Source organism: Canis lupus, chromosome 22, assembly GCF_003254725.2.
Source record: "Canis lupus dingo isolate Sandy chromosome 22, ASM325472v2, whole genome shotgun sequence".
Taxonomy (NCBI): domain Eukaryota; kingdom Metazoa; phylum Chordata; class Mammalia; order Carnivora; family Canidae; genus Canis; species Canis lupus.
In genome coordinates this window covers 61,473,253-61,488,541 of record NC_064264.1, presented here as the reverse complement: position 1 = coordinate 61,488,541, position 15,289 = coordinate 61,473,253, and the positions used below count along the sequence as shown (strand labels likewise).

The 15,289-nt window shown below is 43.7% G+C and overlaps 1 protein-coding gene and 1 pseudogene across 27 annotated transcripts in view; one reads left to right on the top strand and one right to left on the bottom strand.

The window, feature by feature from the left end:
* The window catches only part of UPF3A (UPF3A regulator of nonsense mediated mRNA decay), a 54,197-nt gene that overhangs the window by 27,354 nt on the left and 11,554 nt on the right, over nt 1-15,289 (bottom strand). For 14 of the 27 annotated variants that reach the window (XR_007405070.1, XR_007405071.1, XR_004808072.2 and 11 more), the window contains 3 exons: nt 5,888-6,045; nt 3,597-3,891; nt 1,871-2,018 (listed from right to left, as the gene is read on the bottom strand). Coding sequence is in view for 11 of the 27 variants with exons in the window: in XM_025441211.3 (XP_025296996.3) it covers nt 1,887-2,018; nt 3,597-3,891; nt 5,888-6,045 (585 nt within the window). In the remaining 16 variants the exon portion in view is untranslated. Of the gene's footprint in view, nt 1-934; nt 2,019-3,596; nt 3,892-5,887; nt 6,046-15,289 lie in introns of those variants that run through there. The other 13 variants (XR_007405074.1, XR_003134027.3, XR_003134026.3 and 10 more) reach the window with 3 other exon arrangements.
* Nucleotides 11,484-12,047, top strand: LOC112656008 (DET1- and DDB1-associated protein 1-like; annotated as a pseudogene).

Sequence of the window (15,289 nt, the reverse complement as noted above, 5' to 3'; positions counted from 1 at the left end):
CCTTGAGGTTTTGATTTGTTTTTCTCTGATGAGTAGTGGTGTTGAGCATCTTCTCATGTACCTGTTGGCTATCTGGGATGTTTTCTGTGGAAAAATGTCTATTTGGGTCTTTCGCCCCCTTTTTAATTTGGTTTTCTGCTATTGAGTTGTAGGAGTTCCTCATATATTTTGGGTTAGGATATTTACACTTATTAGGTGTGTTGTGTGGAGATGTTTTCTTTCTCCATGGGTTGTGTTTTCATTTTACAAATGAGTTCCTCTCACGTGAAGCTTTTTAGTTCAATGTAGTTCCATTTGTTTAGTTTTACTCTTATTGCCTTTGCTTTTCACGTCAAATACAAAAAATTATCACCAAGAATGGTGACAAGGAGTTCCTTCTGGGAATTTTATGGTTCCGTGTCTTATGTTCCAGTCTTCAGTCCATTTTGAGCTGCACTTGTGTTTCCAGATCAAAGCCCAAACAAATAGTGAGAATACAGTGGCTCACTCATCAGGAGATCCAGCCTGATCCATACTCTAAGTTGAGGTCAACAAACTATGATCCATAGGCCAAATATGGCCTGCCTATTTTTATAAATAAAATGTTATTGAAACACACCCCTGCCCATTCATTATGTATTGCTTAATGGCAGAGTTTACAAGCTGTAACAGAGACCAGAGAGCTGGCAAAGTCTACAATAGTTACTACCTACCCCTTTTCCACCACAGCTGGCCATGCTGGGTCACATGGACCTCATTAAATCACAGCAAGTCCTTCTTACTCCTCCTCCACCAAATTCTTGGAGCTCCAGAGTCAAGAGCAAAAGCATAGCAATGCCAAGGGACGGACTGTATGTCCCACAGTCAAACGTCTTTAATGATAAATGAGTAATTCTCCATTTTTTGATAAACATTTCATATTTAGTAAGGAATAATCAACAAAGTGCTCAGGTAATTAAAGCTACATTTTGAAAATATTTTATTATGTAAAATTTGATGTAGGAAAAGTACCACAGCTGGACTTCAAATCCATAGCAACTAAAATTAGTGTTCTAAAGCATAGTGCCAAAAATACATTAATGTTTTAAAATTTCACTAACATTAGAAAATACTGTGAATATTTAATTGCAGAAAACTCCATTATGTTCTTTCAAAATAAAACTGTCCCAGTCTGCAAAAAGGAAAACGCCAGATGCTGTACCTAAGTTATCGCTGTACCCAAATAATGCCCTTATGCTCTCTCAGCAGCCTTTACGTAAGTGGTTATAAACCGTGAGCAGCACATCCATCATTAGACTGTGAAAATACCAGCCACATTGTTATAGGGGCAATACTTAAAGTGGTCAGACTTTACCCAGGGGTAAGGTTCCTGGCTTCAGGGCTACGGCACACAGTTGGCATCAGGGGCTGGATCACCAGGTTACAAAGGCCTAAGAGCTGCTCCCTTCCCTTTTATAAAGTGCAGCTCACACACATGTGATCCGGATCCTGACAGATCACTTACTTATAAATGTGCAGAATTCAAAGTACATGTTATTCCTACACGTTTCAAAGTGCTTCAGAGTCCACACTGGTACAGTACTAATTTCTTCCCTGTTTTAATCATACATTTCTACTTTCCAAAGGATATTATTTGTTCTGTTTTGGCTAAACAGTATATACTAGTTTGTACTAGAAACAGTAACATCTATGACAACTTTTCAATTTTTTAAAAGCGCTTTTTTCTTAAGAATGGTTTCTAGATGTATATTTCTAGTTTCTGATTTCTTTATAAAGAGTAAATTCACCTTGCAGGTTATACTTGACACTGATTGATACATTTCTGGAATGCCCTCTCTAACCCACAGAACACTGAATGGGATGTCCCCATCAAATGTGCATGCTGACTCACCCTGCCTCTTCACTCTTCACTCTTCAGCTAGTGCCAAATCTTCAGCCTCACCCCTGCTCCCATCACGGCCCTCAACAGAGATTCCCCCACCACTTTCTTGTGCTCGGATGTGAGCTTCTGGTTGGTACAGCTGCAAGGCCGGCAAATCCTGCTAGGACAGAGGGATGGGTTACTCTTCCAAAGGTTGGCAACACAGGAGGGAGCAAAACATCTCTATTTCCAGGGTTTGATGATCCTAATCATCTAAAGCAATCAGTCTTACAGCTAAAAAAAAATCTGCCTTTTTTTCACCGCACTATCTCAAAAACCAGGCATTTTAAAGACCAAAAAAAAAAAAAAAAGCCATGACGACAGTTAATACTTAAAATAACTCGAAGTAAGGTAAAATTAGAGTCTGGGAAAATGTTATTGCTCAAGCCCAGAACACCCCTGGGGCCAGCAGAATCATGGTATTCTCCTCCCAGGTGGAGAGGTGGAGACTTACAAGCACACCTCAGCGCCTTCCACTAAGGAAAAAAAAGCCCAGCCAATGGAGAGAGTAGGAAAGGGCAAGGCAGGCCTCATGGATCTGAATCCCTGTGCACACAGATGTGCAGGGTTTCCATGTCACCTCCTGCCCGAGGCTGACATGTAGAGACCTGCTTTTCACCAGGGCAACATGGGTGTGCAGAGATGGTGAAAGGACCGTGTAACTCGCAAGGCCTCCTAAGAAATGAGCCACTATGCACAAGGCACCTTATTACCAACAGAGCATCACAGTTAAGTGAGAGAAGTCCCAACATCTAAAGCTGTGCAAACACAGATCACTCAGTGCTGCTATATAAACAGACAACTGAAACTTAAGTGTTTATGTGAACAAGCCCCACCAAAAAGACCCATGGGGACCTGCTGTTAAGGTAGGTTACCTGACGTTAAGGTAACCACATAAACCTTTTGAGTGATACAGACGTGATTAGGCAAGGGTGCAGATAAGAAGGCTCCCTTTTTGCCTATAGCTCTGCCCTTGCCTTTGCTGGAAACATTTTACAAATCAACATCACTGATACCAACAACACCTTGCGTAGATCTGAAGGGAATTACGCTGAGTGAGAAAGCCAATCTCAGGTCACACACTGTGTATCTCCACTTATATAGCATCCCTGAAATGACAAAATCATGCAGAGGACAGTGTGCCTGCTGAGGCTGGGACAGGGTGGGAGGCATGGCCTGCAGCTCGGGCAGCCTCAGTCCCCTTAGTCACTGGTTGGCTGGGCTGTATAGGGGACTGACTGGCACTGTGGGGCTGGGCCCTGGAAGGGAGGGGACCCAGTTAACAGTGCTTCTCTGCAACAATGTAATCTGAATAAAAATTAACCTCAAACTCTTGGGGGAAAAAAGCCATTTGTTGGTCTAAGTGGGTAATTCCAATCCTGTGTCAACTGCACAGACTTAACTCGTGAGTATTTATGAGCCACTATCTACTAATAATCAGTACATTATTAACAACGTAAGGGAAAGCTCCACAAAGTGTCATGAAAAGCAAACTCTCAGGGTGGTGCACTCCCTATGAGCACAATACCCAGTGGGGGTGGACTTCCCATGACAGAGTATGTGAGCCTATTATAGATTTTTCGCTTTTGGCTAAATAAAAGAACTTCTGTTTAGCAAAGCAGGTGTAAGCAGGCAGACGTGTAGCTTATACTTTTAGGATTGATGAATGAAAGATTATCCCAAACAAAGAGGAGACCTTGTTTCCTGGGCGCTCCATGCTGGGTGCTAGGCCACCTTCACTCTTGTGTTCTCTCCCAGGCCACTCTGCTGCCTCCACAGGGATGCTACTGTCCTGGTTCCCCTTCTTCCCTCGGTCTGGGGGGACTCCTTTCCCCCATCTCGGCTCTTCTTCGTTTCTCCTCGCAAACCTGTTAAACTCAGAGTGCGCTCTGTGCATGCTGCCATCCATGTGGCATCTTTGTGTCTCAGGCTCCTTTGCTCGAAGTCTTCTCTCCATCTCTCTTTGCTCTTTGTCACTATCATTCTGTGACCTGTGATTCAATACAAATTCTCAGGAACCTTAGGTATACTGCTTGTCCATTACCTGTCTTCCCATTCAGACTGCAAGTTCTAGAAGAGGCAGGGAATACCTAAGTCTGCTCATCAGCACGTCAGCAGGTGTGCACGTAATGGACACAAAACAGGCATTTAAGACAAAATTGCTGGGCAGCCCTGGTGGCCCAGAGATTTAGCACTGCCTTCAGCCCGGGGTGTGATCCTGGAGACCCGGGATCGAGTCCTACATCGGGCTCCCTGCATGCAGCCTGCTTCTCCCTCTGCCTGTGTCTCTGCCTCTCTCTCTCTCTCTCTCTCTCTCTCTCTCTCTGAGTCTGTCATGAATAAATAAATAAATAAATAAATAATCTTAAGACAAAATTGCTGAAAGATGAATCAACAATAGTAACAACACTACCTAATGTTAAATATGAATGCCAGACGGGATGAGCACTGGGTGTTATTCTGTATGTTGGCAAATTGAACACCAATAAAAAATAAATTAGAAAAAAAATATGAATGCCATAAGTAATAGGCAAATATATTTAGTTTTCTAATTCTCAGGGAACCTCCCAAAGTAAATATAAGTCCCCCTTTACAGATAAAGTACAGGAGACCAAAGTGCTCATCTGACTAGGAAAGTGGCCCAGGTCCACCTCCATCATGACACAGAGCTGACACTGATGGCTTGGTTTCTGCCTCAAGTGAAGCTAAAATTAATTGAAATTTACTGATTTTTATACATATATCAAACTGATAAATGCATACTATATAAATTAGTGGCTGCTTAGCTCCCTTGGTTCTTAAAGTCTTTCCCTCCACAATCCACAGGTAAAAGGAAAAAAAAGCCCACACACTGGTAAAAGTCCTCACACATTGTCTGTGTCTTCCCCACAAAACAGAAGCAACAGGATTGGTGGGGAGAAAAAGATCTATAAGCAAAGTGTGAATTCACACCAGAAACATGACAAAAAGCACTGTTATATCATAAGCAATAATAGAAATACCTCCAACAGAAACAGTGCTATCATAGATTTCATAATCATGTATAAATTAATTTTATAAACAAACCAATAAATAAATCAGAACCCCCAAAAAGAGGGGAAATTTTTTTTTAATCACAACTCTGTATGTGATAAAGACTGTAAGAAGTTGTTCAGATTGTTGGTTTTCTGGGCAAACGGCAGCCTAATCCTATGACCCTGCTGTCTTGCCTGCAAACATAACTTTACTTTCAGACACCTCAGAAGCAAAGCAGCCCTGGGCTCCAGGAAGCCCCAAGGGTGTCCTGATGCCATGCATAGGTAAGAGCCCTGGGCCAGGGGAACAAGAAGCCCAGACACACATGGCCCCCCATTGGTTGTGGGGAGGTGACCAAACCGCAGAGAGGCTTGCGGACAGGAGCGAGGTACTCCCACCTGACAAGATTCTGAAGGGCCTCTCTGGCCCCCGTGCAGAGACTGTGTCTGTCCCATTCCCACAGAAGCCCTGCTCAAGCTCCTTTCATGAGCAGCATGTCACAAGCGGGCAGAGGAGTCCATGACCAAGAACCTCTAGCCTGAGGCAGGCAGGGCTGGTGGAACAGTAGAATCCACAGCGGCTGGAAAAATTCTATGGAAGGGCCACAAGGACACTAATGCCAACAAAGGAAGCCTAGCACCTGGACAGGAGACTGGGAAGGAGATCCTGAAGACCTAAACGGGGAGAACAGGAATCCGAAGGAAGAGGCCAGGACAGGCACAGCTAAGGAACCAGCAGGACATGTCCCTGCTTTGAAGACAGACTTGAGGCTGCTGACGAAATGAGTTTACCAAGTTCCTAGCATGACCAAGGAGAAATGAAGACGTGGACAAGCATATCCTGGTAAAATCCCTGAATTCCACCAGCAGTATGAAATACAAGCACTTGTACCGAAAAAGGACATGTGTCTCTGACTCTCAGCCACACTCTGTGATCTTTAATGTGGTCAAAGCAACAAAAACTTGGGCTTACTTTTTCCTGGGCTTCTCCAGCGAGCTCTCCAAGGGCATGGGCTTCAGGACAGCATAGCTAAGACTCATCTCCTGCTTCCCATCTCCAACATCCACTTCCTCTCCTCTTTCCTTTGGCTTCTCAGTTGGTTCCTCCCCCTTTTCTGGTTTCTTAAGAAGCTAAGAAATTATAATGTCAGTAAAATATCACTTTTGGAGTATTTTATAAATGAAGTTGTTTAATAATAAATTAAAAATATAAAACAACACAGTTGAGCACAAATGTTTGGATAGCAAAAAATGTAAGCTAAAGTTACAGCAACCAGGTTTTTGGTTAAGTACTTAGGGGAACCTTCAGTCAATGAAACATTATAGCTATGAACAACAATTTAGGACAGCTGATGTGATGAGAAGGGGTTCTTGCTGATGAATAATGACCTGGTCTCTATTTATATGTTTATACACACACAAAAATATCTAAAAGGCTAGCAACTCTCGTGTTAATAGTGATTACTGTGAGGTGGTGGAACTGAAATGATCTTTTTTTTTTTAAGATTTTATTTAAAAAAAAAAAGATTTTATTTATTCATGAGAGACACAGAGAAAGGCAGAGACACAGGCAGAGGGAGAAGCAGGCTCCCTGCAGGCAGCCCGATGTGGGACTTGATCCCAGGACCCCGGGATCACGCCCTGAGCCAAAGGCAGATGCTCAACCGCTGAGCCACCCAGGCATCCCGATCTTTCTTCCTTTGGTCAACAAGTTCTAGTTTCTTCTAAAATGAATACGCACTGCTTTTATAATATGTAAAAATAAACTGCTGCTTTATATTGATGGCTTTTAGAATAAACTTTCTTTTTTTTTATTTTTTAAATTTTTATTTATTTATGATAGTCATCAGAGAGAGAGAGAGAGAGGCAGAGATACAGGCAGAGGGAGAAGCAGGCTCCATGCACCGGGAGCCCGATGTGGGATTCGATCCCGGGTCTCCAGGATCGCGCCCTGGGCCAAAGGCAGGCGCCGAACCGCTGCGCCACCCAGGGATCCCTAGAATAAACTTTCTGAAAACACTTCTTACTCTTTCTCCAATCAGCCTGAGCAGGTTGCTGTCTTTGAATTTGGGACTCCCCATCCCCAATTTCCTGAGTAGTTTAATCTTTGAAATCCAAGTGCCACAGTAAGTCAGTTCATAAAACAAAAGTAGAAGGTATACTTCTGAGAATTTTTTTCTAACTTATAAAAGTGAACATATTTTAAATTGTACTATACCAAAATCATACACAGATAAATTTCAATTACGTAAGTTCATTTAAGAATGAAACAGGTAAAAAAAAAAAAAAAGAATGAAACAGGTAGGGCAGCCCCGGTGGCGCAGCGGTTTACCTGTCTGCAGCCCGGGGTGCGAGTCCCATATCGGGCTTCCTGCAGGGAGCCTGCTTCTCCCTCTGCCTGTGTCTCTGCCTCTCTCTTCGCTCTCTCTGAATGAATAAATAAATAAATCTTTAGGGATCCCTGGGTGGCGCAGCGGTTTGGCGCCTGCCTTTGGCCCAGGGCGCGATCCTGGAGACCCGGGATCGAATCCCACATCGGGCTCCCGGTGCATGGAGCCTGCTTCTCCCTCTGCCTGTGTCTCTGCCTCTCTCTCTCTCTCTCTCTCTCTCTCTGTGACTATCATAAATAAATAAAAATAAGAATAAAATTAAAAAAAAAAAAAAAAAGAATGAAACAGGTAAAATGTTAAAGCCAAGGACGAAAAGCTGCTTCTCATCACAGGTGTGTACTATGTCACCTTATATGCTCTTAATCTGCCTGTGGGATCTGTGAATGTAAACATTTCCTTTCAGATATCTATTGACTTTTTTTTTTTAAGTTTTATTTATTTGAGAGAGAGAGAGAGAGAGAGAGAGAAAGAGCAAGAGAACACAAGCAGGGAGAGAGGCAGGGGAGAGCAAGAAGCAGACTCCCCACTGAGCAGGGAGCCCGATGTGGGGCTCAATCCCAGAACCCTGATCATAACCTGAGCTGAAAGCAGAGGCTTAACTGACTGAGCCACCCAGGCATCCCTACTGACATATATTTTAATTAAAATGGTAATATACACTGGTAATAAAAGCAAACCATAGGTATAATAGTTTGTTTCCACCCATCTCTCCAACAAAGAATCTTGTATACCTATGAATTGTTTTACTTGTTTCTGAAACCAAATGTGTGGTGTCTTTTCCAATACCACTTCTCCAACCCTCCAACACAGACTGGGTATCCTACAATTCCATTCAGTTTGACACTAGCTAGCTGGAATTAATGTCAGATTGGACAAAACTGTCCCCATTTCAGATGCCTGAAGCTACTCAGGTCTTCAGTCACCTGTCATCTCACTGGCATATAGAAGACACTCATCACCCCAGAGATTACAAGGATTTTATGAGCTATGTGCTGGGAACCGGATAAAAAGACCCTATATTTGGTGCTAGGAATACAGTTGTGAGTAAGAGAAAAGTGACCATTATAGGAATTCACAGGACATTCTACAGCAGTAGAACGGTGGCCCTGGAGGGAGGGGAAGAAAGGTATACACAGAAAAAGTGGACCAGATAACCTTAGGAGTCATGAAATGCTACAAACATCTAATAAACAGAAAAAAGGACAGAGAGGTGTGGTGTGAGAGGGGATGGCTTCTCAAGGAGTTCAAGGGCCTCTCCGTGGAGGTAAGACATGAATGGAGACCAGATAATGAGGAAACACTTCTGAGAAGCCATAAGTCTTGGGAGTAAGCTCCCTGTGGAGGGAAGCAAGCAGAGGCCTGATGTAAGTCAGATTGGCAAAGGGAGGAGGAGAGAGAGGGAGGAGAGAAGAAGGGGAATGGGGAAGGGAGAAAGAAGAGGAGGAAGAGGAGGAGAAGGAAGAGGAGCCCAGCATAGGAGGAGGTCAAAGCAGTTGATCTTCTATGCTTCCCTCCAGCCGGCATTTGTTTTTAATAAGCTTTGTGAAAAAAGATAGCACAACTTCGTTAATATAATCTATTGCCTATAATCTGTATATTCAGGAATTTTATTTGTAACTTCCTACTCCAACTTAAGAATCCTCAGAGGAGGGGGGTGGGCCACATGGCAGAGGAACAGGGTCCTCACCTCACCTGGCCCCACCAACTTAACTAGGTAACTTTCAAATCATCCTGAACCCCTATGAATTCAACCTGAGATTTAAAGACAGAGCAGCTAGAATGCTGCAGAGAGAAGGGTTTTTGCTTCTAACAAGGTAAGAAGGCAGAAAAAAAATAATAAAAGGAATCAAGCAGGGGAGGGACCCTGAGAGGAGCCGGGCTAAGGCCCTCGGCAAGAGCCTCCAGGACAGGAAAGCCCAGCCCTAGAGGAGCAGGAACTTTAAAAACCCTTGCCGGATTCTTCCCGGACTGAAAGGCGCTTAGCAGGGAAATGGGGCAGAACCACAAGAGTGCGGTGAAGCCTTCAGATTCCTGGCTTCAACTATTGGGGATTTACCCCAAAGATACAGATGCAATGAAACGCCGAGACACCTGCACCCTGATGTTTCTAGCAGCAATGTCCACAATAGCCAAACTGTGGAAGGAGCCTCGGTGTCCATCGAAAGATGAATGGATAAAGAAGCTGTGGTCTATGTATACAATGGAATATTCCTCAGCCATTAGAAACGACAAATACCCACCATTTGCTTCGACATGGATGGAACTGGAGGGTATTATGCTGAGTGAAGTAAGTCAATCGGAGAAGGACAAACAGTGTATGTTCTCTTTCATTTGGGGAATATAAATAATAGTGAAAGGGAATATAAGGGAAGGGAGAAGAAATGTGTGGGAAATATCAGAAAGGGAGACAGAACATAAAGACTCCGGACTCTGGGAAACGAACTAGGGGTGGTGGAAGGGGAGGAGGGCGGGGGGTGGGGGTGACTGGGTGATGGGCACTGAGGGGGGCACTTGACGGGATGAGCACTGGGTGTTATTCTGTATGTTGGCAAATTGAACGCCAATAAAAAATAAATTTATTATATAAAAAAAAAAAGATTCCTGGCTTCACTAGGAGAGGAGGGGCGCCTGGGGGAGAGCTCACCACACACCACAGCTGATCTCAGTAAAGGGCTGGAGCGCACACCCAGCAAGGCCTCGGGAGAAGCCGGTGGGTCGGGTGGGGCTCCAGGCTGAGGCGTCTTGTGCCCTGGTGCCTTCGGGAGCCATGCCCCGGGAACCCGATTCCAGCAGCACAGGGCCCAGATTCCAGGGCACGGGAGACACAGCCCCCAATCCTGCACTCCCCCTGGGACTGGCAGAGGCAGGTGGGGAGGGCACAGGACAGTGAGGACTCTCCTGCAACCGGGTGCCCCCAAGCTGTGCACAACAGCGCCCACTCTGCCCCAGGAGCACCTAGGCCAGTGCAGACTGGGAGCTGCAGGTGGTTATTGAGGGAGTTGACTCCAGAGCTGGAGACCTGGCCCCCGCCAGTGGTGTTGTTCCTCCTTGTGTCACCTTGTGCCTGGGGGGGCAGGCCAGGGAACGGGGGCCTCACAGGATAAATAGCTCCCACTAAGCCCAGCATCAGCAGGGGGCAGGGCAGCTCCCCCAGGTGCACACAAGGTGCACACACCTGAGAATCAGCACAGCAGCCCCTCAACCAGAAGAGCAGCTTGTAAGGACAGGGGAAGAGCAAGCTCTTGACCAAGCAGCACTGGAAAGCTCCAGGGGAAGTTGAGGGATTTACAGTATATAGAACTAGAGGGTACCCTCCTTTCCCCCCCCTTTTTCCAGTACAACTTGTTTTTATATCAGACTAAGAATTTCCAATATTTTTTCTCTTTTCCCACCTTAACTACAATATTCTACCACCTCTTCATTTTTAGGTTTCTTCCTTTCTGACTTTCATATTTCTACAATTACAGGTCCTAGATATATTTTCCACTTCTGAATTCCCTTCAACATACTCAATTTAATTTTGGGAGATATATGAGATATGGGCTTTTGTGTTTTTTCTCTGCCTCAGTTTGTTCTACAATGGTGGAAGTTAATACCTTCTAAAACATGACCAGCATGCACCCAGAACCAAGTGGAATACCATGCTGGTTCATTCTGTGAGAGTATATTCTCTCTTCATTCTCATTCTGCCCCCTTCTTTTATCTTGTTTATGTTTTGGTGGTCAATGTTGGGGCTTTCTACAAGTATCGCTGGTTTATATAAATTTGGGACTGAGCATCCTCTAACATACAGAACTTAATACACTCAGAACCAAGAGGATCACCCTCTAGGACCCTTTAGGTGGACTATATTCTTTCTCCACTACAACTTCTTCACCACCACCATCTCCCAATCCCCTCCTTTTATTTCTTTCTTCTCTTGTTTTTCTTTTTCCACTTTACTTTTGTTTTTTCTCTTCCTTTTTATTCTTTTTCTTCTTTGGGATTTTTGGCCTTTTATTTTTTACTACTTTGTTTTAAAATTTTTCACTCTAGTGGTCCTTTTGTTTTATTTTGTTCTGATCTTTGTTTTCATTTTTCTGGTCTCTGACCTTGTCAGAATCATCTAGGGTGAAATTTACTTAGGTCGTGGTTGATATTCTTTTTTTTTAAAGATTTGTATCCGGTTACTGTGCGGCGGCGGCGGCTAAGAAGGCGGCTGTGGTGGTGGCTGAGGCAACGACGGAGGAAACAGAAGATGGCAGATTTTTTGAAAGGACTGCCTGTCTACAACAAAAGCAATTTTAGTCGATTTCATGCTGACTCTGTGTGCAAAGCTTCGAACCGGCATCCTTCAGTCTACCTGCCCACCCGGGAGTACCCATCTGAACAGATCATTGTGACAGAAAAGACAAACATTCTTTTGCGCTACCTACATAAGCAATGGGACAAAAAGAATGCCGCAAAGAGAGACCAGGAGTAAGTGGACCTTGAGGGTGAGAGCTCTGCACCCCTCCGCAAGGTCCCACGGACCGATAGCCCAGACATGCATGAAGACACCTAAGACTCTCACTCCCCCACAGGCGCCTCCTGTCTTGTCTGCTACTCACCCGCCCGCCTTCTCTAAGCGCCCCCTGCCCTGCCCCTACCAGCCCACCCACACCTGACCATCCATACCACTTTCAACCTCATAGGAGCCGATGTATTTATTTTCCTTGAGTTTTTATTTATGCTGTAAGCGATGGTTAAAGGGGACGTCAGATCCAGTAGTGTGAAGTTGGTAGATGCTTTTTAAAAAACATTGTTATTCACAAACCCCACTACCCAGAACCCCCTTTTACTCCCCCACCCCCTCCAGTTCTCCTCCGGAAAAACAGAGTGTGTCTGCAAGGGTCTAGAGCCAGGGCCCTGCTGTGGCCCAGCAGCATGGGTGGGAGCCTTTCTCCCTGCTCCTGCTCTCCAGTCCGGGCCTTAAAGACTTGGCTGGGACCTATTCTGTGCCCAGGCTTTGCTCTGAATGTGTGCCAGGAGGAGAAGTCGGCATTTCCGGATCTTTCTCTTAAGTCATTTTATCATGGACTAGTGCGTACTCCGTGTCCACCCCAATAAAAGGATCTTTCCCACTCAAAAAAAAAAAAAAAAGATTTTTACCCATTCATTCATGAGACACAGAGAGGGGCAGAGACAGGCAGAGAGAGAGAAGCAGGCTCCATGCAGGGAGCCCGATGTGGGACTCAATCCCCGGACCCCAGGATTACGTCCTGGGCCAAAGCAGGCACTTAACTGCCGAGCCACCCCGGCATTGCTGTGGTTGATATTCTTGACTCAGCCTGCTCATACAGGCACTCTGCACTGAGCAAAATGACTAGAAGGAACATTCACCACAAAATAAGAAGCAGAAACAGTACTCTCTTCCATCTAGTTACAGAATATGGATTACAATTTGATGTCAGAAAGCCAATTCAGAAGCACAATTTTAAAGCTACTGGTGGCTCCGGAAAATAGCATAAAGGACTCTAGAGAATTCATGACTGCAGAATTTAGATCTAATCAGGCCGAGGTTATAAATCAATTAACTGAGATGCAATCCAAAGTGGAGATCCTAACGACACGGGTTAATGAGGTGGAAGAAAGAGTGAGTGACATAGAAGACAAGTTGACAGCAAGGAAGGAAGCTGAGTGAAAAAGAGAAAAACAATGAAGAGACCATGAGTAAAGGTTAAGGGAAATAAATGACAGCCTCAGAAGGAAGAATCTACATATAACTGGGGTTCCAGAAAATGCCAAGAGGGACAAAGGGCCAGAAAGTATATCTGCACAAATCACAGCTGAGAACTTCCCTAATTTGGGGAGGAAAACAGGCATTCAGATCCAAGAGATAGAGAGGACACCCCCCACCACAATCAATAAACACTGTTCAACACCTCGATATTTAATAGTCAAATTTGCTATTCCCAAGATAAAGAGAAAATCTTTAAAGCAGCTTGAGACAAGAGATTTTTTAACTTATATGGGGAGAAATATCAGATTAACAGCAGACCTCTCCACAGAGACCTGGCAGGCCATAAAGGGCTGGCAGGATATATTCAGGGTCCTAAATGAGAAGAGCATGCAGCCAAGAATACTTTATCCAGCAAGGCTCTCATTCAGAATAGGAGAGATAAAGAGCTTCCAAGACAGGCAAAAATGAAAGAATATGTGACCTCCAAACCAGTTCTGCAAGAAATATTAAGGGGGATCTTGTAAAAGAAAAACAAAGCCCAAAGAAATAATCCATGAAAACAGGGACTGAATAGGTATTACAATGACACTAAACTCATATCTTTCAATAGTTACTTGGAACATGAGTGGGCTAAATGATCCCATCAAAAGACGCAGGTTTTGGACTGGATAAAAAAGCAAGACCCATCTACCATCTATTTGCTGTCTACAAGAGACTTTTTTTTTTTTTAAAGATTTTATTTATTCATGAGAGAGAGGGGGAGAGAGAGAGAGAGAGAGGCAGAGACACAGGCAGAGGGAGAAACAGGCTCCATGCAGGGAGCCCGACGTGGGACTCGATCCCGGGTCTCATTTTAGACCTAAGGACACCTACAGCCTGAAAGTGAAAGGGTGGAGAACCATTTACCTATCATTCAAATGGTCCTCAAAAGAAAGCTGGGGTAGCACCCTCATATCAGATAAATTAAAGTTTATCCCAAAGACTGTAGTAAGAGATGAAGAGGGTCACCATATCATACTTAAAGGGTCTATCCAACAAGAATACCTAACAATCATGAGTATCTATGCCCCTAATGTGGGAGCTGGCAAGTGTATCAATCAATTAAAAACATAAGTAAAGGCATACTTAGATAATACCCTAATAGTAGGAGACTTCAACATGGCACTTTCTGCAAATGACAGATTTTATAAGCACAATATCACAAAAGAAACAAGGGCTTTAAATGATACACTGGGCCAGATAGATTTCACAGATATTTACAGAACTTTCCATCCAAACGCAACTGAATACACATTTTTCTCAAGTGGAATTCCATTTTTCTCACATGGAACTTTCTCCAGAATAGACCACATGCTGGGTCACAAATCAGGTCTCAACCGATACCAAAAGACTGGGATTGTCCCCTGCATATTTTCAGACCACAATGCTTTGAAAGTAGAATTCAATCACAAGACGAAATTTGGAAGAAACTCAAACATATGGAGGTTAAAGAGCATCCTACTAAAAGATGAATGGGCCAAACAGGAAATTAGAAAAGAATTAAAAAGATTCATGGAAACTAATGAAAATGAAGATACAAGCATTCAGAATCTTCAGGATACAGCAAAAGCAATCCTAAGATGGAAATACATCGCAATACAAGCATCCCTCAAAAAATTGGAAAAAACTCAAAATACACAACCTCGTACCTAAAGGAATTGGAGAAAGAACAGCAAATAAAACCTACACTAAGCAGAAAAGGAGAGATAATAAAGATTCGAGCAGAACTCAATGAAATAGAGACCAGAAGAACTGTAGAACACATCAACAAAACCAGGAGTTGGTTCTTTGAAAGATTTAATAAGATAAATAAACCATTAGCCAGCCTTATTAAAAAGAAAAAGACTCAAAATAATAAAAATCATGAACGAAAGAGGAGAGATCACAACCAATACAATGAAATACAAATGATTTTAAAAAACGTATTATGAACAGCTGTATGCCAATAAATTAGGTGATCTAGAAGAAATGGATGCATTTCTGGAAAACCACAAACTACCAAAACTGGAACAGGAAGAAAGAGTAAACCTGAACAGGCCAATAACCAGGGAGGAAATTGAAGCAGTCATCAAAAACATCCCAAGACACAAAAATCCAGGGCCAGATGGCTTCCCAGGGAGAATTCTATCAAATGTTTAAAGAAGAAACAATACCTATTCTACTAAAGCTGCTCCGAATACTTGGAACAGTATACTTGGAATACTTCCAGACTCGTTCTATGAGGCCAGCATCACCTTGATTCCAA